At 54.4% G+C, this 25,927-nt stretch overlaps 2 protein-coding genes across 3 annotated transcripts in view; one reads left to right on the forward strand and one right to left on the reverse strand.

The window, feature by feature from the left end:
• Window positions 1-17,311, reverse strand: part of CCDC12 (coiled-coil domain containing 12) — a 41,422-nt gene extending 24,111 nt beyond the window's left edge. The window contains exon 1 of one of the 2 annotated variants that reach the window (XM_042802096.1): window positions 17,180-17,311. In XM_042802096.1, coding sequence (XP_042658030.1) covers window positions 17,180-17,296 — 117 coding nt within the window. In that variant the 5' untranslated portion in view covers window positions 17,297-17,311. Of the gene's footprint in view, window positions 1-7,648; window positions 7,784-17,179 lie in introns of those variants that run through there. The other variant, XM_042802098.1, reaches the window with a different exon arrangement.
• Window positions 17,312-17,862: 551 nt separating this feature from the next.
• Window positions 17,863-25,927, forward strand: part of NBEAL2 (neurobeachin like 2) — a 34,566-nt gene continuing 26,501 nt past the window's right edge. The window contains 1 exon segment of the mRNA XM_042802056.1: window positions 17,863-17,945. Within this exon segment, the coding sequence (XP_042657990.1) occupies window positions 17,895-17,945 (51 nt within the window). The 5' untranslated portion in view covers window positions 17,863-17,894.

Below are 25,927 nucleotides of genomic sequence, written 5' to 3' on the forward strand. Positions count from 1 at the left end.
TACATTTCGTTCTCCATCCTCACCCCAGGATTCTTCACAACACTCATCCAATCAGGTCATTCCAGTTCACATCGGCACGAGATGCTGCTACAACATCGTTACCAGTTTTGTTAACGAAGAACACGTGCATGTATTGGTGTCACCTGCGTCAGGCAGTCGGGCATTAGAGGGGCTCTTGGTGGGCATTAGAGGGGCTCTTGGTGGGCATTAGAGGGGCTCTTGGTGGGCATTAGAGGGGCTCTGCCCCTGCCCTCAAATCTGATGTGAACGACGAGTTTTCTCCCAATCCCTGGGCCAAGAATCTCCCGTAATCCTCCTTATTAACACAAAATGTTAATGCGGGGCTTTCCCCTCACCTGAACTCACCCTCCACAGCGAAGCCACGGTCCTGGTGCGAAGCCACGGCACACTGCTAAGAAATATATCTTAGGGAGGCAGTGGGGAACCCCACTGCACTGGCAGGGAAAAGCCCACCCATTGAGGGCGAACGGGTGGAGCTGCCAATTTGCAAAAGCATCGGATAATTACCATTTGAAGGGGAAAGCGGTGCTTTTCTGAGGCCTGAGTCTAAAAAAATCGTTTCCCCAGAGGAAATCTGCACAACCAGAGCCCCTGCCTTAAATGCAGTAAATCCCCATTAGGGACTACTTAACTCTAGTCTGCAAAATGCAGGGGGACCATCCATCCTTGAAATGGCAGGGCAAAACGCGTTTGAGGATGGGCAGTAAAGCATCAGCTCCCTAACACGAGTGCCGGGATCAGCAGTGGAAAGTTTTGTGGGTTTTGCAGGCTGCGTTCAGAGCCCTGACGCGTTTGAGAAGATACAGCCAGCCCTTCTGAAAAAGCGATGCTGGCAGCAGGCAGGGCAGACCGTTACAGCTTGTTCTAGCAAACGACAAAACTTCTTTATTTGAATTTGACAGGTTAATGTGCTTGCGAGAGTCATCCCATCCTCCGGTAAAGGCTGTTGATTTACAGGACACAGCACTCGGGAATCAGCTGAATCTCGACCAAAAAAGGGGTTTTAGCTCAAGAATTAATTCTGTTTGTGCTAGAGGAACGGTGTGCCTGTTTTAACCCCTGACGCATGTTCACTACTAAGTCACATAATTCTCTCCTGCTATCCAGGAGAAAAAAAAAAATAAAAGGCAAAAAAATTAAAAAAAAAAAAAAAAAAACAAACTGCTAGTCATATTCAAGCTGAGAAGCCACCACTGCACTGCAGAGACGACGGTCCAGTTATTTTCTTGTTCTCCTCTGGGGTGGGAAGGAAGAGAGGGCCAGGCTGGTTTGGTTGGATTTTAGAGGCATTTCAGTGAGTTAATTTGTCACTTCTGTTGCTCTTGGATAAAAGCAGAAACAAAACCAAATGCTACGCATGGGCAGTTTCATTTCACCAAGGAAGGGGAAAAAAAAAAAAAGGGGGGGGAGGAAATGACAAACTAAACCAGGTTTGTGTTTCCACACCAAGACCTTATCGAAAGGTTAAAGGTTTGCTGCAGCCAAGAAACTCAAAGCATGAATCCTCCCAATCCTGTATTTATATTAAAAAAAAAAAAAAAAGTTAGATAAGCTACCGAGAGTTTCACAAACGTAAATCACAGCTTCGCAGGCGCTAATTGAGCGGTGCTGCCTGGGCGCAAGACAAATCTAGCTCTGCATTTTTGGAGCTGATGATTAACCTATTTTCTGGAGGTCTCTTCTTCCTCTTGATAAATTAAACAAAAAAGCCCGTTGAAAAGCAAGGCCAGCTGGCCACGCAGCAACACGGCTGCTGCTCCCCAACTACCCTGCCATGGTTCTTCCTTTGCTTTTCGGCATTCGGCTTCGTTCTGCCAAGCAGAAAGATGCTGGAGAAAACTTGCGTACCGATGGAGATCACCAGGACCATCCCATCTTTGTCAGGACTATAAATTATTTGCTCGGAGGTTATGAGGGAACTAAACTTTAAAAGAAAATTCCTCTACAACTAACAGCAACTTTACGTTCGCGTAGCGAAAGTGCGGCCCGGCAACACACAATCATTCATTCAGGTTTTTTATGACACACATTATTTCAGCAACGAGATTTTAATTTCCTCATCCGTGAAATTGGGATGGTTCAAAACGACCCGAGAGGGATGCCGTGAGGCTAAATGAACACACGGGCTTGGCAAATAACTCAATTATTTCATAGCTGGTGCAACCCAGGTATTTACAGTCCAGCACCAAAGTAACTGGGCGTTGCAGGGAGACATGGCATTAATAACTGCAGTTTCTCTTTTCTGTGATCCACGCAAGGTCATGGCCACAAGGGACTCTCCAGACACGCACCAAACTGGCCAAGAACAAAATGCTTAATTGGAAAACAAAATAGCTCCTTGCAGAAATACACACACGAAGCCTCCTTTGAACCTTTCCTTCTCCATGCACTGCCATCCTCCAGCGGGCTGTGGTGGGTGACAGAATCACAGAGTCGTTTAGGTCGGAAAAGACCCTTAAGCTCACGGAGTCCAACCGTTAACCCAGCACTGCCACGGCCACCATGTCCATAAGTGCCACATCCACACGTCTTTTAAACACCTCCAGGGATGGTGACTCAACCACTTCCCTGAGCAGCCCGTTCCAACGCTTGACAACCCTTTCAGTGAAGAAATTTTTCCTACTATCCAATCTAAACCTCCCCTGGCACAATTTGAAGCCATTTTCTCTCATTCTATCGCTTGTTACATGGGAGAAGAGACCGACCTCTGCAGTGCCGAGCCACCTACAGCCACCACAAAGCATCTGCCCAGCCTCAGCTAGTATTTCAGGACTGGGTTGAAAATTCAGTTCAGGGCCTCCTGTTTTCTGGATAAGGAACAAGTATTTTCACTCAGACTTGGTATCTTTAGCTCATCAAATGAGGCAATAACCAGGGTGTCTGACTGGTGTGGGGAACCCAAGTCCTGGCCTGTTTCAGACTTGTTTTGCAGTAGAACAGCATAATACTCACTTGCATACATGCAAGTAGACATGCAAGGAACATACAGAACCTGAAACATATAGAAGATAACGGTATAAAGTGCTCAACAGCTGAGCTTTGCATTTATTTTTTTTTTTGAAAAAGCATCAAATATGAGTGGTCCCTTATATTGATGTGTCTTTTTTTTTTTTTTTTTTAAAAAAAAGAAAGAGTCTGACAACCTTTACCAATGGTTAATTGTTCATTCAGATGCCACATGAGACGCTGAAACCCCTGCAGCAGCACACCAACAACTCCAGCGATGGAGCCAGCAGCGAAGGCGACCCCAAGCAAACAGCACGGACATTTACCAGAAGCACCTGCGGTGGAAAATGAGCAAAACCAATGTAGGCTGCTAACAGGAGGGAGCATTAAGGGTCTCGCCAGCGAGAACCTCGGCTACTTGTCTCATTGGGAAACTGCCTGGAGAAAGGCTGAATTCCCCAGTGTCACGAGGGAAACGGCTGGAGGTACCTCCAGGGAAGAGGATCGTGGCCTGACCGCTCACGTGGTGATGTCCCCGTGGGGAAGAGAAGCAGCGGTGCATCGCCGTATGGAGCAGGATGAGCTCAGACATACCCCGAGGATGCACAGCGCAGCTCCAAAAAGCACATTTTTCCAGTAGTCGGGTTTAATTTCCACCTCTCTGCCACAGCTCTAAGGCAGGAAGGAGAATAACGTTGTTTTTTTTGGGGTGGGGAGAGGGGAAACAAGCCCTGCACGTTCCCTCTGAAAAGGGCAAAACACACATTTTGCCAGCCTGGTCTCCAAATTCCTCACACAGGCACAACCACCAAGAAATTTACGTGGGATGGGAGAAAGGCTCCTCTTCCACCTGCATCAAAGTGTGAGACTGCAGGAGGGATCGAGCACGCAGTGATTCCCAAACCCAAGCACAGTCCGATTAACGCTCAAATTGCGCGGAACAAAATGTTTTACCCATCCATCTGCTCTACGACTGTGCTGAGTAATCCTGACCACGCGACACGGGATGAATTTTGCCAGCCAGGTCAATTATGTCATTCTCTCACCGCCGTCTTTTGGAGAGGCGAGAGTTAGAGACTGAAAAGCTTTTGTGCCACCCGTTACTAATTGCTGCCGGTTTCAGGACCGGAGGGATTTCCCCAGCTTCCCCAGGTCGAAGGGGGTTCTGCAGATCCCTGCCCTGACTCGTAGCAGGTCGTCGGCCTCCGTGCTGCTCTTTACCCATCTGCAACCGACTGTCAAAACCAGCCGCCCCTCGAGAGCTGGGGGTGCAGAGTCACGTCCAGTGCAGGTGGGTGAAGAAAAGCAAAATTGGGGGGAGTCCAGCATCGCCCGCCGATGAAGACAGGAGCGCTGCACTGCAGAGAGCGCTTGCCAAAAAACCTCAGACTCGAGTGTCTTTCAGATTCATTAAATCAATTATCCCTCTGTGCCAGATCCATGTGTTTTTACTGAAAGTAATCCCATCACTCTCCATTATTTATACCTGGGTGCTGGCTGTCCCTGGCTTAAAAATAAATATATCTCACCTCGCTTCCCAGTTCAGCCCCAGCCCTGGCTGGGTGAGAAGCCTCCTTTTGGGCTGGCCATGCTGGCACTGCCACCCTGCAGCCTGTCCCCCTGTCCCATCCAAGGTGGCCGTGCCAGAGCCCTCCTGCATCCCCATCCTCCGTCCAGCCCCACCAGCAGCACCTTCCCATTTCCAGCTCTCACCTCGCCCCGTAGGAAACCACTTCAAGGGCCGACTCTCCCGCAAAAATTAAACCAAACCAACCAAACAGAAGGGTAAAACAAAACAAAACAAAACAAAAAAATTAAAAAATAAAAGCCAGTTAGCTTCCTGAACCAGTTCACAGAGGGGTCAAATAACATGCCAGCACAGGCAGGACGCGGCCGCAGTAGGATCCACTCAAACTGGTGTAAAAGGTTGTTAAACTCCAGCCTACAGCCCCAGTTTCACAGATGCATGAAAGCCGGCGCTTAAACAAAGGTCCGGCCATCCTCCTCCTCCTCCCCACCCCTCCTGTTTGCAAAGTCTCCCTGTGAACCAGATCCAGGAATCGAAGCAGAGAGAAACCAAGCGTTTCCTTTTTCCTGGTGGGTTAGTTTTAACCTGACTCAGATTGGTTTAACCTCACCGAAGGGAGGGCAGAGAGAGCAGCAAAAGCAAGATCATTTTCTTCCCCGGTAGTGTTGGCTTACATGTGCACGGCAGCATCTTGGGAACTAGAGCCGAAGCAAAATACTTGTATTTATTTGGCTTCCTTGCATAAAAATCTGTCAAACGGTGCGTGGAGGAGACAGCTGTGACTGTCACCGTTCCCAGGGATTATGGCGAGGAGCGGTGAAGCAGCAGACGTGAATTTGAGTCTTGACTATAACCACCAACTCGGCGAACAAGGGAAACAAAGGGACCCACCTTCCTACACGAGCAGGCACAGCTCCTTGTTTCACAGCACTGCCACCACCGATGGACAGACAAAACACTATTCACCTGAAGGCTTTTATTTCCCACTTTTGTGTTTTGTACAGCATCGTTTTAAGTAATTATAAATTGGCATTCCTCTACACCCAAACGTTATTTCCCAGACTTTCCTAACCACATGGTCACAAAAGGTTTCCAGAGTTAAGGAAAAAAAAACAAAACAACATATTTCACACTGGCCACAAGACAAACAAAATGAGTGTTGAAGAATATATTGGTTTGGGGGTTTTACTATCAACAGCTTTCCCTGCAGATACCAACTGAGCAACACAACGCTGGAGCGTGTCTGGCCAAGGACCTCACCGCAGGCACCAAGAAAAACCCAAGAACTCCAGCAAATTAACGCCCCGGCCCCCCTGACCCCATCTTCCCCTCCACTCCAGGGATGCCCCAGAGCCCGCAGTACACCAACACAGCTCTGGAGAAGCCTCTGGTCTCCAAGTCAACAACGTTTGTGGGGTGGCATTGGAGAGAAGAGCCTTGAAGAACATTTCCCCAGGTTAGATGACCGACCGCCCGCTGCGCGCGTATTTGTGTGCCGCTGGTGGGGGGCACAATCATTTTGTCTGCAGGTTTCCACCTCCAGCCCCACTGCGATCGTTTATTACTCTCCTAATAAAGCCTGAAGAGAAATGAAGCCTTTGTAGCCCTAAGTGTGTGTGTTTTATTCTCGAAGTAATAACTTCACTACGCTCTGTTTCCACAGCAACTGTTTGCTCAGCCACTTGGTACTCTGCTTTCAGGAACGCGAAGCTACTTTGCTCCACCAAAATAAAAAACTAGCAGGAAAAAAAAAAAAAAAAAAAAAAAAAAATCAAGGAGATGCTTCGGTCGGAGTCCACCGGCGTTTGCGGATTGACTGAGTCTTGGGGACAGCCAGGACAAGAGGCAGAAAGGCTCCTCAGCCCCAGCGACGGCGGGCAAACAGGGCGCAGAGCTACGCTGCAAAGGAAACTGAGCAGCTCCGTGGCCTTCCTCCCCCTCCTACCAGCACGGCCAGGCGTGGAGGAGCAGGGAAGCGAGCTGGCTGCAAAGCGAAAGCAACGTTAAACAAAAGGTTGGGCTGCGGCCAAAGCAGTTGTTTTTGTTTTGTTTTGTTTTGTGTTTTTTTTCCCAACGTGATGCAGGACACCAGCCACGAAAGCTTTAGTGCTGGCGCAGGGAGGCAAAGCGAAGGAGCGGGTGGGGAGATCCTTCCTCCTCGCACGAACGTCAGCCTAAAGGTCACACCAGCCTCAGAGGGAAGGCTCCTGCTTTTTCCGCTTCCTTCGAGGCTTTTTGGCCAAAAGAAAGGGAGAAACAGCTACGTGGTCGTTACGCTCATGAGGTTATTACATGAGGAAAGCTCGGTGCGGAGAACGGCACCTCCCTTGCTCGGGTGAGCCGCGCCGCTCCAGCGTCTCCCCCACGCTGATCTTCTCCACACCTTGTTTTTTGCTGACAGGCTCTGTTGGAAAATGAGCAGCATTCCCCTTTGAGCCCCCAGATATTCTGTTTTAAATAGAGCATCACCCAGGTTTTTTCCTGGGAAATTACCGACTAGTGGATCCTGTTATTTAGCTACAGCAATCAAACGCTGTCCCAGAAGAATTTAAACAGCAGCAAAGGCAACTGCAAAAAGGGGGGGGGGGGGGGGAAAAAAAGCCTGTACGCCCAGAACACGCCTGCACAACAAGGTCTGTCTACAATTCTAAATGTTAAATACTACTTCCACAGTAAAAAACCTTTTTCCACACAACTGTTCCTCCCTAAATTACAGGAAAAGTACTCCACACCCACCTTACCAGAGGAGAAACCAGGGAGGGCTGAAAGGAAGGAGAAAGCAGAATCTGAATGCAGGAACTCGTATATATACACACACACTTATATGGACAATACTGAAAATACGTGCCTACAACAAGCATTTCCACAGAAGCCAACAGCACAACCATCTGCTTTACTCCCTTGGAAATTCAAACACTACAGACAAAGGATGCTTATTAAGCCACTTTATACTTTGCCAGGCTGGTTCATGGCATTTCAAAGCAGAGATCTCGTTATTTGCTTTATTTCTTATTCTCTCATATTGTATTTTTACGCCCAGATCCAGCTAAAAATTTTTGAAGATCTCCCCTTAAGCTGATCGGACAGAGAACCTGAGCAAGCAGAAACAAGGCATCCACTTTTTGCCTCTTTTCGGTGCCACCGACAACTTACCTTGGCACAAAATCCCCAGCAACCTGGATTTTTGCAGCACATAAAGGACGTAACCCCGGGCCAAACACCAGTTTCTCCCCCAGGTGCTCCTGTTGTTTACCTCTGTGCCTTGTTTCCCACGAAACGGTGGGAATAACCCGAAGCTGCCACATTTTAGGCACAAAGCCATCCGCATTCCAAGAGACACGGGAACGACAGCAAAATTAAAGGAAGAGCAGAGCAGCATGCCTTGTCACACGCGCTGCACAAGCCCAAACAATCTGCGTTAGCTGCACGAAACGGGTGAAATCTGAATATTTACAGAATAGATTTTCTTATTTCTGCTTGTCCCTAGCTTTTGGCAAGCAACCTTCAGCCTTAGATGCTTCACACAGTCTTCACCACCAGCCTGCATTACACCTTCAAGGTGCTTTGCTGCCCTTCACTGCCTCCCACCACGCTGCTAAAGGTCATTTTGATTTTTGCTTATTAACAATCTTTTGCAGCTCTCCCAAATCCACTCAGGAATGCGTTTGCTGCTTAGCTCAGCTTTGGATCCCCATTTCTGCACCATATTTGCAATTTAAGGAGTGCATCTGGAAGTATACATACACGCTACTTTTCCCTGTTGGCATTTGTATTTCAAATTACTTTCTTCCAGATGAAAATACATTACCCTTGAAATGTTCGTGCTTTACACTAGACGATCTGAGGAGCGGGATGATTTGCATTTGCTGTATTTAGGGAACTAAGGGCATGAGGACAACAAATGTCAAGCTCTAGTTAAAAAAGAAAAAAAAAAAAGATGCCGTGAGTTGTCAAAGGAAATAGAACCAAATCTGAGTAAAAGAAAAGCTTTTAAAAGCTTCAAAAAACAGAATCTGAGAGGGAATCAAACACTTACATGGGAGGAAAAGCTTCAAACTGGCTTTTAACTATATTGCTTTCGTTCAACAAACACCTTTTTGAATTTTACCACAATTTACAGAGCCAAAGAGCTCAGGACCATGCTGATGTTCCCATCCCAGGAATAAACTGTCACGCATTTCCTTCAACGGGAAATGCCAAGTGAAATTCCTGCAGGAATTGTTGTAGGTTCAGGCCTGCTCTCCTATGGATTGGACTCCTGGGTACGTTCTCTGATGTTTAAGCATCATCATCAAGCTTAACATCTGATGTTAAGCAGAAGCTCCAATTAAAAGGCTTTCCACAGTTAAACTTTACATCAAATCTCCCAAAGCGGTTCCCTGATAGCTGGTAACAGCTGAGCTCATGCTGAATGTTTCAGTAGGGTGGTAAAAAAAAAAAAAAAAAAGCCTCTTTCTATATCCAACCTCTTCTCCTGAAGCTCGTAGGGATCTCTTAGCTACAGAGTGCCCACCTCCATCCCTCTGGCATGAAAGCAGTCAACAGGACCAGGAGATTGTGGTCAGGAGAGACACAACCCCACCAGCCTTGCCTCCTTGGGATAACAGGGTTTCTCTGTTAAAAAATAAAAAGCTACCCGCGACAGGTAATTTAAATAAGCTAAAGAACAAGTAGCTATAGAGACAAGTTTATCCATTTGCAGGGGAAATGAGATTTCCCCAACAGAGAGCTTACACACCGTCCGTATCTCCTGTCGCTACCACAACTCATCCCTCCGGCTCTGCGTTACCCTCTGGAGCTCCTGCTCATTCGGCACGAGCGCGCTATCAGCGACGGATGAAAAGAGGCTTCGTGACAGTTATTATTTCCACGGCGCCCATTCAAAAGCGCCAGCAAAAAAGGCAACCCAGACAGCACAGCTGGGACTACTGAGCAGCAGATGAAAGCAGCCAATGTTTTAGCACTGTCTAGTTTGGGTTGAAAAGGAGCACTTAATCTTTTTTTTTTTTTTTATCGGTACAGATGAAAAGAGAAAAATTATGTAAAAACCCTCCGTCCATTACCATGGCGATGCAAAAGTCAGTCAAGATTAAGGAGCATCAGGAAAACTAGATCTCAAACTTTCTGCTGGCTTCTCCTAGGAGAGTTAACCCTCCGTTTACAACGGGGTTTATGATATCACAGCGGTTTCACACTAAAAAAAAGAAGGAAAACAGCCGGCACGATCTTTGAAAAGATTTTGCCTCCAAGTGCCAACTTCTGCTGGGCTGCTCCGCCGGCGGTCTGACAAGGTGGCAACGGTGCCTGCTGGTGATGGCAAAAAGCAATAGGAAAAAGAGGGTCTAAATCGAGCTGGTTCTGCCTAAAAGCATCTGCTTGTCCTAGCCCTGGCCGAAGGAACGGCATCCCAAACACCCCGGGAGCGGCCCCGACGGCTCAGAAGCACGTGTGGTGGGTGAGGGATGGAGAGGTGCCAGCCACGGAGGAAAGAAAAGGATGTCAGGGCTCAAATGGGACTAACGTCGAGGACTTCTGGTCCTTCTCACACCCAAATCACACCCCAAGCTTCTCTCCCTTCCATCTAGTCAGCCCGATTTGCTTCACACCTCCCCAGGGGTCATCTGTTCCCCCTCTGCCACGGCTCGTTGCCGCTTCGAGAGTGCCGGCCCACCCTCGGTGAACTGCTGAGCCTCGGGCAGGGCACAGGAGTCCATCAAAGAGCTCAAACGGAACCGAAAAGGCTTGTTGCACGTGTCCTCCTAGCAAAGAGCTGCTCCCTCCGAGGAGTCCCAACTTACTGCCGCCCAAACCCTCCCTGCGCGCGGTGGACTTCACTGCCCCCTTCATCTTTACAGGGGCCGCAAGTTGTATTTTAGAAACGAAGGAGGGAGGGGGGAGAGAAAAAAAAAAAAAAAAACAACACACACAAAAAAAAATCACCCTGAAACCCTAAAAACCAGTGGGGAGAGAGCAAAGGTGGATCCAAAGCTCCTCTCAACACTTTTAACCGCACTCAGCCTATGACAGCCTGACCCAACACACCTTAAACCTCTCTGCTCGCGGTCTCACAAGTCTGAATTTGGGAAGTTTCCCCGGAACACCCTCCTCTCCCCTTGTCATCCAAATTAAGCCAGCAGCAACATGCCACAGCCCCGTCACGCCACCGGCAGCCATCAAGTATTTCCTTTCATTTCAACAGCAGCCACACACAAGATTATTTCAACAGCTGGATCAAAGGCGCAGACCCAGGTTAAAAGCAGCATCCGAAACAACAGTTCCTCTACTCAAATATCTGTTGCTAAAAATAAGTAGCTGTGGGAAAAGTACTTAGCTCCTTGCAAGTAAGATAACGTGTGTACTTCTTTACTTCTCTACCTCTTCGCTTCTCTGGTGCTATCCAGAGGAAAAGCCTATCAAACCCTTTACTAAATATACACACACACATTATTTAACTAAAATAAAATTCCTTCCTACGCCAAAAGCATTCGTGGATCACACACATGCTATTTGGGGATACCTGAACCAACTTAAGGACCTGTGACCCCCCCGCCCCCCCCCCCCCCCCTTTTTTTTACCAGCAGTTTTCTTTATCATGCACAGATCCCCAAATCAGCTCAGCTTTCAGAGAGACCTCCGTATTTTTAAGAGGCAAGCTCCCATTTACAAAGTGCTTACGGACACGTGGCAGGACTTGCCTGCTGGAAGAACTGACGTTTGACGTGGCGATTTAAACGGGGTTCGGAGGAAGGTAAACGTCGGTGCAGGCTGCACCCGAGCAAAGATTACGTCTCACTCCAAACCAGGCAGATGATGTGAATGCATCAGGGAACCGGTTTCAAGGGCAACCTGCAGACAAGCATTTCATAAATACAAGTAACTACAGTTAATTATCAACTTGCTCAGCAGAAAGCTGAGGTTATGGAAATACAGCTTCTTGTGTATTAAAGGGAGGACTTGCAAAAAAATTCAAGTTTTCAGATAGGCAGGGTCAACAGCTCCCCTTAGACCGGCCAGCAGTGATCGACAGAGATTATCTCCTGACTTCTTATCTCGGACAAGGATTTGCTTTCTGCTCCAAACACCATTTTGGACTGAACCCTCCATTAAGCAAAGTTCCCCAAAAGCTTCAGCCCGATCCGCAGCACAACAATTTTATAGTCGAGGTGGTGCAAGTGTTTTCTGCTTTTCCTGGGAAGTGTCATGCCACCACGCTCCTTTTTTAATCCAGAAAATTGCCAAGTGTTATTGAAATTCAGCCCATAAGGTCTCCATCCTGAAAATACACGTAGTTTTGCATATCTCACTGAGGGTCAAACTGCTCCAGCTTGCTCCAGCAAGTGCTCGCAGGACCTCGGTGCGTGCAAACACAGAGTCACCTCCAGCCAGGTAGTGTTAAACAGATTCAGGAGACCTTGCTCTCTCATTTTGCTTCAAAATTTATAGTTAGGTGATAGTCAGGAACAGTTAAACTAAAGGCACCGAATACAATTCTGCTAAGCTAAAGCTTAAATTGGACAAAAGTTTTTCTTCAGTTAAATAAAAAAAAAAAAAAAAAAGCCTTCCTGAGAAACGCAAACAGAATGTTTTAATCTGATTTTCAGCCATTAGGCAAGAAAAAAAAAAAAAAAAAATCAAAAGACACAACAGATAGAGTTTTACCACATGATACCGCAAGGATAAAGCCTCAGCGCTGCCATTAGCATCAGCACTGAGCCTGCTACGGACCAGTTCAACACTCACACAGCTTTTACTGCCCGTGCTCAGTCATTTGAAAAATAAAAGCCAAAGAATCCCATTCTTCAGCCCTTAACCCCACAAACGCCTTCCTTTAGCAGAGGTCTGCAACACATGGTACAGTGTACTTAGGAAAAGGCTGTCCCCACTCTCCCCCACTGCAGGATCTCAGGCGCTGGAACCGTTTGCCACTTAAAACGGCCAAAAAAAAAAAAAAAAAAAAAGCCAACCTTAAACTTGAAAAGGCTGACGTCACCGCGTGACCTTTTGCAAGGCTCCCTGCAAAAACTTGGTGGGGTTTTCCTGTTAATTGAACGTGGCAGTGAAAACACGAGCTGAGCGCCGGTTATATAAACCACCAGCTTCAGAAAGGCTTTTTCGAAATGTCATAAGCTGGCAAAAAATGTGCACGGCCCCATTAAAGACTACAGTACTTCCCTGCGCGTTTCCTCTCCTCCGGCACAGCAGAAAGCTTATCTTCAAGGCTGCTCCTGCCACCTTCTCACTTAATTTCTCAATGGCTTCTAAATAACGGGATGCTGTGTTTTTTTTTTCAGATCCCCTTGCCTTCGTTTGAGATTTTTGAGGGGGGATATAAAACAGGGAGAGATGATCTTTCAGTTTGCAAGACTCACCGAAAGAGTAACAACGCTCGTACAAAGCAAAAAAGGGCTCTGCTACCCATCCTGGCTGAGCCTGCACGGATCAGACTTATCCCAAGGAAGTAAAAACGGTCTCAATTTAACAATAACCTGATGCTCAGAAGCACCAAGCGAAGCCTGAGCGGGTCAGACTAAAAGATGGGGTTCAGGCATTTCAGCTACACGTTGGCAATTCAAAGGTGAGCAGCCATGGCAGAGCAGGCTGTGCAGCAACCCTCAGGGCTTGTAAGCTTAGTAAGAAACTGTTGCAACGTATTTTGATTTGATTTTTTTCTTTTTTTTTTTTTAGGGAGGGGAAAAAAAAAGAAAGAGAGAGAAAAGCTCGCAAACCAAGATTACGAGTTACACAATTCAAAACTACATTTTTTGCCACAACGGGAAGCAATATTCAACACGCCAACAAGTCAGAGTCCACAATTTGTCTGCTTGCTACTGAAAGACAATTTTATTTAAATCTAGGAGGGAAATGGCCTCTCTGATACTGTACCTGATCCTCGACATTGCAAACTCTGCTGATGCCAAGGCCTTACAGGGAGGCTGGGAATCCAACATCAGCTTGCATATTATTTTAAACATATTTGTATAAGCAAGTGGTGACTGGCAACTCTCAAGCATAAATTATGCCCAGAACTCAAACACACACACACCCCTTTTATCGAGTAAAAACCCCATTTGCTGGCGATCAATAAAAGGCAGCGCAACGGGGCGGGTAAGCACAAGATCACGCGTTGGTTTTGTGTGTCTGGGTATTACCTCACTTGTTTCCTCTGATTGGGGAAAGATGAACATCACCTTCCAGTGAAAACCGAGCACGCGGTGCAATTTGCGGAGAAGTCCTGAACTAAAGGAGGCTCCTTGTTGGCTTTGAAGTTCCCTAAAAGGCCAGAAGCTCAGCAGAAAGCGCCACAGAGCACCTTCTCTCCTGCAAACCCCAGCAGCAGCTTTTCACAGCAGGAGGTGAGGATCGGCCAGTCCCCTCTTCTTCTCTATCCCCCACACCCTCTGCCAGGGTTTAGGTTGTGGCAAGCGCCACAAAAGATTTGGGAAATACCTGTCTAGTTAGATGACAAGGTTTGCAGATGGGATCACTCACAAGGAAATCCCACAACGGCTGGCAGGAGGGTTGTAAAATCACACCTAACTGAGCAATGAGACAACAGGTGGAATTCAGAGATTGGTGTAAAGCAACAGACGTGGGGGGGAAAAAAATAAATCCAGCTACGCATGCACAGAGAGTGGGCTCCTGGTGAGCTCCACTGCTTGGGGAAAGATCTCGGCTGAGAGTGATAGGACTGGAAAAAGTAGATGAGCTTCGACAGTTGAACACAGGCTCATGTGGCCAAAGTGAGAATACAGGGAAAAAAAAAAAAAAAAAGAAACAACACAACAGAAACCAAACAAAACAGGAAATCATGTGGCAGTGCTGTAAGCCCACAAGTGCCCCACATCCTGAGCCAGGCACGAGGTCCCAGATCCCCTCACGGCAAAAGGGCATCGCAGCACTCGGGGAGGTACCGGGGAAAGTCAGTGAGGTGATTCAGGGAGATTTGTGTACAAAGACAGGCTTCACAGACCACAGCCTGACTCTGGGAGAGAGACCGAGCGCGCCATAAAATCAGAAACACAAACACGGAATGATGGTTTTGTGTTTCTCAGAAGGGCTGTGTGAGAGAGCACCCAAGGCAACTGTCACTGAAGGGCTTTAAAACCAAAGGGGTTAGCTTTATCAGTAAATGGTGGAACTGTCTCAGAAACCAGAAGTAAAAAAGGGTTTAGAAAGGCTTGGACAAACCCACCAGGTCAGGTCTACCAGGAGCCACCACGGACTACCGGACATTACCCTTGAAGGCGCAGTACGCTGGCACTGCGCACGAGATATTACTTGCCAAAAAGAAGTAAGAACAGCTTGAGCCTTCACAGGGACCAAGTCAGAAAATCTCACCCACAATTTAATAAAAAAAAAAAAAAAAACAGCAATAAAGCAGATGAGAACAACACCCTGGGTGCTGCACCCTCCACGACCACTCCGTCTTGCTCCCTCTGAATTTGCCAGACAGGACAGAAAAGAAAGCTTTTCTTTTCAGCTGCTTTTCTTCTCAGTAAGGCTGGGTACAGGACTGTATCGCACTTTCCCCTTTCAGAAAGCTCAGCTCTCCAATAATAACAAACATCTGAAGGCAAAAGACGCAGCAGAACGTGCTTGACCTGCCCACTATAGACACGGGTCCCATTAATAACCCCAAGAAAAGGTCCCTCAGTCGAAAGACAGGACATCTTCCCACATTACTGGACCGTTCCAACCTCCATCAACAAATTCAGGATGATGCAGAAGAAGGGGAACAGAGCTAGCACCACCTTACTAGCCCAAAAAAGAGGGGAATTAAGCAACGCAGGACATGCCATGACACACCAGAGCACGGCCGCCTTCCTCAGCAGGTGCCTCTGAGATATTGACAAGTTTCTCAAACATCCTCCATCCTTCTTTCACGCCCCCCAAAACCAAATTTCTCTATTTTAGTATTCTGAGCTCAGCATTTGAGAAGGCAACAGGGACAACCAGATAAACTAACTGGAGTTTTTGGGGTGAGGATTCAACCCATCAGGAAGCTTTTCAGGTAAGCTCCTTAAGAACCGACGCCGGGTATTTTGCTGCCGGCAGCACCTCGTGCGACACAAGACCTGCTGCACCATCTGCAGTGCACGCATCCAAGAAGAAAAATCCCAGTTTACGGACCCGCTTGGCCCTGGCTTTGGTCAGGCAACACAACCAGTTCCTCAGTATCCTCAAGGCTGCACTAAAGGCGCCCGAGTCTCGATGGAAGAGAAGTTTAAGGCTGAGAACAAGCCAGAGAAATGTAACGTGTTATTAATTAACCCCCCGGGGTGAATCTCCGTTTTCATTCTCACTACCAAACCCAGGTTGCAGCCTGGATTACAGATGTGATGCAAACACAGCGAACTGGGGAGATAACGTGGAAAAAAAATGAAGAGGCTTAATCTCACAAGGAGGGTGTTTAGCGAAGACCAGGGTCGGCACGGCAAAGGCAGAACAGAAAAGCAAGAGGAAACCCGAGGCCAGAGAGGCCACGGGGTCTTACAGAGCCAGCACAGACCCCGCAGACAGGACCAAAGAGACCCCACACCGTCACCGGGGCATCACCCAAACCCTCTCCTCCTGCGCTTGCACCCCCACTTTTTCTTACATCCCTCTTACCCCACAGTGGGGGACCCCCTCTGCCCCACTCCTCTCCGCTTTTCCTCTCCCACCCCACGGCCCCTTCACCGCTGCCTCCCCACACCCATCCCGCCCCCATCAACCCCCCGTGCCCCATGACCTGAACCCCTCGATACGCCCAGCCCCAGACACCTCAGCCTTCCCCAAGCACCCCTGAACCCCCACCTCACCCTTATCGCCATCTCCTCACCCTCAGGCCCTCCCAGTCCCCCCCAAATCTCCCCCTTTACCCCCCCACTCTCTACCCCAAACCCCTCCCTACACCCAGGACCCCCGCTCCAACCTTTCTCTCGCTGGCTCCGGGCCCCCCTCATCTACCCCACAGCCCCCACTATGCCCCCAGGCCCACCCCACACTCCTGCCCCTCAACCGCTCCTAACCACCCCCCACCCACAGCCCCCCCAACATCCCCAGCCCCCAAAATCTCTCCTATACTTGTAACTTCTCCTCCAAGCTCTCTGCCCCTCATCCCCCACCCATATCTCAACCCCCCAAGCTCAACACAAACCCTCACCCCCTCCCAACATCCCCAGCCCCCCCCAACCCCCTCCCCACATCCCCCAGACCCCACTAATCCCCCTCCCCAGCTCCCCAGCCCCCCCAAACTCTCTCCCCACCTCCCCAGCCCCTCCTCACATCCCCAGCCCCCCAAAAACCCTCTCCCCACACCCCCAGCCCCCCCAAGCCCTCTCCCCATCCCCTCCTCACATCCCCAGCCCCCCCAAAACCCTCTCCCCACCTCCCCAGCCCCCCCAAAACCCTCTCCCCACCTCCCCAGCCCCTCCTCACATCCCCAGCCCCTCCAAAACCCTCTCCCCACCTCCCCAGCCCCTCCTCACATCCCCAGCCCCCCCCAAAACCCTCTCCCCACATCCCCAGCCCCCCCCAAACCCCCTCCCCACAACCCCAGCCCCTTCCCAAAACCTTCTCCCCACATCCCCAGCCCCCTCCCCCAAACCCTCTCCCCCTCCCCACATCCCCAGGCCCACTCGAGACCCCCATACCCCTTTACCTCCCACCCCAGACACCCCACGCCGCCATACCCACACCGACCTGCAGCGTGCGCTGCCGCAGGGCCCGCAGCCTCTCCCGCCGCCGCCGCGCCTCCTCCTCCAGCCTCCCCAAAGCCGGGCCCTCCTCCGCCTCCACACCGCCAACGGGCGCCGCCATCTTCCCCCCTCTCCCCCTCCAACTTCCACGTACAGCCCCTAGCGCGCATGCGGGGTAGGTGCCACCCGATCGAGCACCGAGCGCATCGATCGGCAAACCGCGGCGGGGGGCGCGATCGTTGCGGGGGGGGGGAACAGAGCGCGGGGAGGAGGGGAATTACCAAAAAAAAAAAAATCAATATTAATAAAAAATAGAAAGGTAAAATAACCCCAAATCCTTTTGCTCCGCTCAGACACGCTCACTCCACCACCCTCCCAGGGCGCGCAAGGCTCAGCTGCTTTAATGGGGGGGGGGGAAATTATTGGAATTATTTGCGGGGGGGGGGGGGCATTTTACTTTCCCCACCTTCCCTTTTTTTACCTTCCCCTCGCAAAGGGCTGCCCGCGGGGCAAGGTAAAAAGAGGGGGTGGGAAGGGATGGGCTCCCCCCCCCCCCCCCCGCCTCCCCGCAGCAGCAGGTACCCGGTACCGGGGGGGGGGGGGGGGGCCCTGTCACCGCCCCCCCCCCCGCCCCGTACCTGGGGGAGGGCCTGGCGATGGGGGGGGGGGGGGCGGAGCTGCCCGCCGTGCCGTGCCGTACCGAGCCGTGCCGGCCCGGCATGGCTTCCCGGGAGCGGCTTTACGAGCTTTGGATGCTCTACTTCGCCAAGGTGAGGTGGGCACCGGAGGCAACCCCCCCCCCGGCCACAGCTTCATCCCGGGGGGGGGGGGGGCAGCACCCCTTTACCCCCATCACCCCCGCTGCCTGCATCCCCCCCTTCCCTGGGAGACGGGGGGGGGGGGGGGGGGGGGGGGTGTTACAAGCGCTGCCCGCACCCCCCTGCCTGCACCCCCTGTCCCGGGGGGGGGAAGGTTTGGGGAGGGAGGGAGGGCTCCCTACTTGGGTTCCCCCCCCCCCCGCACCTCATTGCTACATCCAGCCACCCCCCCCCCACACCCCGCCGTGCGACCCCCATGGGGGGCAACCCACTGGTGCAGCCGGGGGGGCCGCGACACCCCCCCCCCCAACCCCACCCTTGCCACCTTTTTGGGGGGCACCGCGTTTCCCCCCCCCTCCCTGCAACCCCCTGCCATATCCCGGGGGTCCACGCCCCCCCCCCCCCCACGCTCTTTCCCACCTCTGCGGGGGCCACCGCACCCCGATGTCCGCGACAATTCCCACACCCCACCCCCCCAACTTGGAGGGCACTGCGTCCCCCCCGGACCCCACCGCTGCACCCCGACGACCCCCCCTTTCCCACCCATCCCGCGGGGGGGGTGAGGGGGTGGGTTCACACCCCCCTTACACCCAGCCGGTAGGTTTAGGGGGACGGGGGGGAACGGGGGTGTCCGTGCCACCCACCCACCCACCCGCTCCCCCCCCCCCCCGAATCCCTGCGCCCCCCCCCGGCAGCAGGTGCGGCCGCGGTGACATTGGAGCAGCATCGGGAGCAACGAGGCGGGGGGGGGGACACACACAAAAAGGGGGTGTCCTGCTCACGGGGGACCCCCCATCCCAGCCCCCCCCCCTTTGGCTCCACCACCTCCCCCCTTGCAGCGTATTCCCGCGGTGGGGGGGGGTCTCTGGCCCACAGCATGCAAGGACCCCCCCACCCCCCGTCCCACTCACCCCCCACACACACCCTGAGTGGCCCTTGCGCTTCATTTTCTCCTTAATTACCCCCCACTCGAGGTTGGGGTGGTGGGGGCCCGATCCTGGAGGAGAGGAGACACCCCCCCCCCATGACACCCCGAGCTTTTGTGCCCGCAGGTTGGGGTGGCCAGTGGGGGTTTTGGGGGTTGAAAAGGGTTATTTCTACCCCAAAACACCGCTGTGTCCCCCGCGCGTGGCCGGGGACGCCAGGAGGGATTGGGGGCAGCCCTTGTGTCTGTCACCTCATCCAGCCCCGCGACGTCCCCTGGGACCCGCCAGCTCTTCCGTACCCCAAAACAAAGCCACCCCCCGCACCCCACCCCCCCCCTTTTTACCCAGCCCTGCGAAAAGGGGTTGAAGCATCTTCAAGGTCCCCTCGGTGACGGGTGGTGCCACCCCCGAGTGGCCCCGGGTCTGTTCTGGACACGTGACATGTTATGGGGGTGGCCGTGGGTGTAAGGGGACACATGCCATGTCATTGGGGTGTAGGGGACACGCGCCGTGTCATGGGGGTGGCCGTGGTTGTAGGGGGACACGTTCCATGTTGTAGGGGGACGCGTGCCATGTCACTGGGGTGGCCATGGGTGTATAGGGGGACATGTGCCATGTCATTGGAGTGGTCATGGGTGTAGGGGACACATTCCATGTTGTAGGGGGACGCATGCCATGTCACTGGGGTGGCCATGGGTGTAGGGGACATGTGCCATGTCATCGGGGTGGCCATGGGTGTATAGGGGGGCACGTGCCATGTCATTGGGGTGGCCGTTGTAGGGGACACATTCCATGTTTAGGGGGGCACGTGCCATGTCACTGGGGTGGCCATGGGTGTAGGGGACATGTGCCATGTCACTGGGGTGGCCATGGGTGTATAGGGGGACATGTGCCATGTCATTGGGGTGGTCATGGGTGTAGGGGACACATTCCATGTTTAGGGGGGCACGTGCCATGTCATTGGGGTGGTCATGGGTGTAGGGGACACATTCCATGTTGTAGGGGGACACGTGCCATGTCATGGGGGTGGTGGCTGTTGTTGTAGGGGACACGTTCCATGTTGTAGGGGGACACGTCCCATGTCATTGGGGTGGCCGTTGTTGTAGGGGACACATTCCATGTTTAGGGGGGCACGTGCCATGTCATTGGGGTGGCTGTGGTTGTAGAGGGACACATGCCATGCCTTTGGGGTGGCCATGATTGTAGGGGACACATGCCATGTTGTAGGGGACATGTGCCATGTCATTGGGGTGGCTGTGGTTGTAGGGGACACGCGGCGTGTCATGGGGATGGCCTTGGTTGTAGGGGACACGTGCCATGCTGTGGGGGTGGCCATGGTTGTATGGGGACACATTCCATGTTGTAGGGGGACATGTGCCATGTCATTGGGGTGGCTGTGGTTGTAGGGGACACGCACCATGTCATGGGGATGGCCATGGTTGTAGGGGGACACATGCCATGTCGTGGGGGTGGCTGTGGTTGTAGGGGACACGTGCCATGCCGTGGGGGTGGCCACGGGTGTAGGGGACATGTGCCATGCCTTCGGGGTGGCCGTGGTTGTAGGGAACATGCGCCGTGTCATGGGGGTGGCCATGGTTGTAGGGGACACGTGCCATGTCGTAGGGGGACATGTGCCATGTCATTGGGGTGTACGTGCTCTTACAGGGGCCACGTGCCTTGTCACGGGGTGTGCGCAGTCACAGGGGGACACGTGCCACACCATTGGGGTGTTCACACCTGCACAGGGCCAGGTGCTGTGCCATCGGGGTGTGCGTGCTGGTATGGGGACACGTGCCCCACCGTCAAGGTGTGCAGGCTCAAGAGGGACACGTGTCACGCCATCAGGTGTGCGTGGCCATACAGGGGACATGGATGTACGTGCGTGCACGTGTGGAGGACACATGCCACGCTGTTGGGTGTGTGTGGTCATACAGGGGACACGTGTCGCGCCGTTGGGTGTCTGTGGTCATACGTGGCATGCTGTCAGGGGTGCATGGTCATACAGGGATACGTGCCGCGCCATTGAGGGTGTGTGGTCATACAAGGGACACATGTCATGCCATTGGGGGTGTGTGGTCATACAGGGGACACGTGCCACACCGTTGGTGTGTGTGGTCATGTGACATGCTGTTGGGTGTGCGTGGTCATACAGGGGACACGTGTCACGCTGTTGGGTGTGCGTGGTCATACGTGACATGCTGTCGGGTGTGCATGGTCATACAAGGGACACGTGTCATGCTGTTGGGTGTGTGTGGTCATACGTGACATGCTGTCGGGTGTGCATGGTCATACAAGGGACATGTGTCCCACTGTTGGCTGTGCATGGTCATACATGACATGCTGTTGGGTGTGCATGGTCATACAAGGGACACGTGTCACGCTGTTGGGTGTGCATGGTCATACATGACATGCTCTTCGGTGTGCATGGTCATCCAAGGGACACGTGTCACGCTGTTGGGTGTGCGTGGTCATACGTGACATGCTGTCGGGTGTGCGTGGTCATACAGGGGACACGTCCCACGCCATTGGGCCTACTTGGTCATATGTCACATGCTGTTGGGTGCGCGTGGTCATACGGGGGACACGTGCCACGCTGCCCGGTGCGCACGGTTGTACGGGGCGGGGGGACACGTGCCACGCTGTCGGGAGCGTACAAGCCCGTACGGGGGACACGTGTGACGCTGTCAGGTGTGCGCGGTCATACAGGGGACCCGTGCCATGCCGTTGGCATGTGCAAGCACATCCAAGGGACACGTGTCACGCTGTTGGGTGTGCGTGGTCATACGTGACATGCTGTCGGGTGTGCGTGGTCATACAGGGGACACGTGCCACGCCATTGGGCCTACTTGGTCATATGTCACATGCTGTTGGGTGCGCATGGTCATACGGGGGACACGTGCCACGCTGTCCGGTGCGCACGGTTGTACGGGGCGGGGGGACACGTGCCACGCTGTCGGGAGCGTACAAGCCCGTACAGGGGACACGTGTGACGCTGTCGGGTGTGCGCGGTCATACAGGGGACCCGTGCCATGCCGTTGGCGTGTGCAAGCACATACAAGGGACACGCGCCACGCTGCCGGGTGCGCGTGGCCCGCCGAGGCCGCCTGCCAAGGGTTCCGGGTGTCCAAGCTCGCCCCGGGGACACGGGGCCGCACCACCGGGCCGGGTGTTCCCCCCTCGGGGACACGTGTCCAGGTGACGGGCGACGAGGTGACCGAGAGGCAGGACCTGGGTGTCACACCCCCCCCCCCAAAAAAAAAGCCGCAAAACCCGGCGGGGGAGACGTCCCCAACCACCCGGCGAGGCCAAGGCCGCCGTCCGCTTTTTGCCGTCCCCGTTACCGGGTTCGTTTCGGGGCGGCGGGTGCTGCCACCACTCCCAGTGGCACCTCGGTGGCACCGTCCCCAATGTCATCGGTGTCCCCCCCCCCCCTCCCGCCACGGCGTCCACCCCCCTGTGCCGCACCAGAGCCGGGACAAAGCTGGGGGGCTGGCACCGCGGCAGGGGACCCCAGTGGGGTGACACCGGAGGGTCCCGGCAGTGCGGGGGGACCCGACAGCGGGGAGGTGACAACTCGGTGGCTTTGCCACTGTCACCTTTTTACCATTTTGTTTGTTTTGGGGTTTTTTTTGGGGGGGGGGGGGGGGGGGGATGGAGGTGCTGGCACGATGTTCCCAGGCGGCACCGCGCCGGCTGAACCCAGAAGCCACCCAACAGGCTCTGCCAGCCGGCAACCGGCTGGGACGGGCACCGGCCCAGGGTGGGGACGCTGGCCACGGGTGGGTGGGTGCAAGGAGGAAATTTTTGCAAGGGGGGGGGGGGCATAAAAAAAAAAAAAAAAAAAAAGTGCTGAGAACTGACAAACTCGCTACACAGTGGGTTCAGTTCACACTGGTACAGAGGGGGGTGGTTTTGGCACGATCCGGTTTGGAATCAAGCGGGCTGTGACCCCCCCCCCCCATGACCTTGGCTGTGACCTTGGCGCATCCCAGAGGTGTTGGGTGGGGGGGTAGCACCCCAAAACACACCACACAACCCCCCACCCCCCAAAAAAAAAAAAAAAAAAAAAAGAGGTGCCGGGCAGCGGGGCGCGGTGAGAGGAAACGCCGTTGGGGCGGCGGGTGACTTGGCATTTCCTGATGCTATGGTGAATTTTTTTTTTTGGGGGGGGGTTGGTTGGTGGTTTTTTGTTTTTTTTTTTTGGGGGGGGGGGGTGGGGGGAGCGTGTTGGGTTTTTTTTGCACAAGAGCGAAGCGAGGCGGCGGGGAGGAAAAAAAAAAAAAAAAAAAAGGAGGGGGGGACACACATAAAATAATAACACACCTCACCGCCACTGCTCAGCCCCGCGCCACCGGGGTCATGGACGGCTGCGGTGACCCCACCAGTCAGGTAATGGGGGGACTGGGGGGGGGTACATATTGGGGGACCCCCCCTTTGCCCCCCCCTTCCCAAGCCCAGCTCGCCCAGCCGGATGATGGTGCTTGTGGTTGAGAAGTAATGGGGGGAGGGGGGGGGGGAGGCGGGTTTTGGGGGGGAAATGGGTGATATAGGGGAGGCGGCGGTTGGGGGGGGGAGGGTTGGGGGTGACTGGGGGAGAGGGGGTGAGTTTTGGGGGGGTTGTTGGGAGGGGTGTGAAGTCCCCTCTGGTGGGGGGGGTGGAGTGAGCGGGGGCCCCTCATGTCCCTTGGAGGGGGGGTTGAGGGGAACGGGATGTCCCCAAGGGGTGACGGTTCCTGCCTGGGCTGGGGACACCCCCCGAGGGGCTGTATTGGGGTGCTGGGGGATGGGGGGGTCACCCTGGGGGCTGTACTGGGGTACTGGGGGGTGTGGGTGACCCCAAGGGGCTGCATGGGGGTGCTCGAGGACATGGGTGACCGCAGGGGGCTGTGTTGGGGTGCCGGGGGACATGGGTGACCTCAGGGGGCTGTATTGGGGTGCTCGAGGACATGGGTGACCCCAGGGGGCTGTGTTGGGGTGCCGGGGGACATGGGTGACCCCAGGGGGCTGTATTGGGGTGCTCGAGGACATGGGTGACCCCAGGGGGCTGTGCTGGGGGACATGGGTGACCCCAGGGGGCTGTACTGGGGTGCTGGGGCCTGTGGGTGACCCCAGGGGGCTGTATTGGGGTGCCGGGGGACATGGTTGACCCCAGGGGGCTGTGTTGGGGTGCCGGGGGACATGGGTGACCTCAGGGTGCTGTATTGGGGTGCCGGGGGACATGGGTGACCCCAGGGGCTGTGTTGGGGTGCCGGGGGACATGGGTGACCCCAGGGGGCTGTATTGGGGTGCTGGGGGACATGGGTGACCCTAGGGGGCTGTATTGGGGTGCTCAAGGACATGGGTGACCCCAGGGGGCTGCGTTGGGGTGCTGGGGGACATGGGTGACCCCAGGGGGCTGTATTGGGGTGCTCGAGGACATGGGTGACCCCAGGGGGCTGTACTGGGGTGCTGGGGGACATGGGTGACCCCAGGGGGCTGTATTGGGGTGCTCGAGGACATGGGTGACCCCAGGGGGCTGTACTGGGGTGCTGGGGGACATGGTTGACCCCAGGGGGCTGTATTGGGGTGCTGGGGCCTGTGGGTGACCCCAGGGGGCTGTATTGGGGTGCCGGGGGACATGGGTGACCCCAGGGGGCTGTGTTGGGGTGCCGGGGGACATGGGTGACCCTGGGGGCTGTATTGGGGTGCTGGGGGACATGGGTGACCCCAAGGGGCTGTATTGGGGTGCTCGAGGACATGGGTGACCCCAGGGGGCTGTATTGGGGTGCCGAGGGACATGGGTGACCTCAGGGGCTGTGTTGGGGTGCCGGGGGACATGGGTGACCCTGGGGGCTGTATTGGGGTGCTGGGGGACATGGGTGACCCCAAGGGGCTGTGTTGGGGTGCTCGAGGACATGGGTGACCCTAGGGGGCTGTATTGGGGTGCTCAAGGACATGGGTGACCCCAGGGGGCTGTGTTGGGGTGCCGGGGGACATGGGTGACCCCAGGGGGCTGTATTGGGGTGCTGGGGGACATGGGTGACCCTAGGGGGCTGTATTGGGGTGCTCAAGGACATGGGTGACCCCAGGGGGCTGCGTTGGGGTGCTGGGGGACATGGGTGACCCCAGGGGGCTGTATTGGGGTGCTCGAGGACATGGGTGACCCCAGGGGGCTGTACTGGGGTGCTGGGGGACATGGGTGACCCCAGGGGGCTGTATTGGGGTGCTCGAGGACATGGGTGACCCCAGGGGGCTGTACTGGGGTGCTGGGGGACATGGTTGACCCCAGGGGGCTGTATTGGGGTGCTGGGGCCTGTGGGTGACCCCAGGGGGCTGTATTGGGGTGCCGGGGGACATGGGTGACCCCAGGGGGCTGTGTTGGGGTGCCGGGGGACATGGGTGACCCTGGGGGCTGTATTGGGGTGCTGGGGGACATGGGTGACCCCAAGGGGCTGTATTGGGGTGCTCGAGGACATGGGTGACCCCAGGGGGCTGTATTGGGGTGCCGAGGGACATGGGTGACCTCAGGGGCTGTGTTGGGGTGCCGGGGGACATGGGTGACCCTGGGGGCTGTATTGGGGTGCTGGGGGACATGGGTGACCCCAAGGGGCTGTGTTGGGGTGCTCGAGGACATGGGTGACCCTAGGGGGCTGTATTGGGGTGCTCAAGGACATGGGTGACCCCAGGGGGCTGTGTTGGGGTGCCGGGGGACATGGGTGACCCCAGGGGGCTGTACTGGGGTGCTGGGGGACATGGGTGACCGCAGGGGGCTGTATTGGGGTGCTCAAGGACATGGGTGACCCCAGGGGGCTGTATTGGGGTGCTCGAGGACATGGGTGACCCCAGGGGGCTGTGTTGGGGTGCTGGGGGACATGGGTGACCGCAGGGGGCTCTGTTGGGGTGCCGGGGGACATGGGTGACCCCAGGGGGCTGTATTGGGGTGCCGGGGGACATGGGTGACCCCAGGGGGCTGTGTTGGGGTGCCGGGGGACATGGGTGACCCCAGGGGGCTGTACTGGGGTGCTGGGG

Source organism: Tyto alba, unplaced genomic scaffold (genome assembly GCF_018691265.1).
Source record: "Tyto alba isolate M040663 unplaced genomic scaffold, T.alba_DEE_v4.0 Super-Scaffold_38, whole genome shotgun sequence".
Taxonomy (NCBI): domain Eukaryota; kingdom Metazoa; phylum Chordata; class Aves; order Strigiformes; family Tytonidae; genus Tyto; species Tyto alba.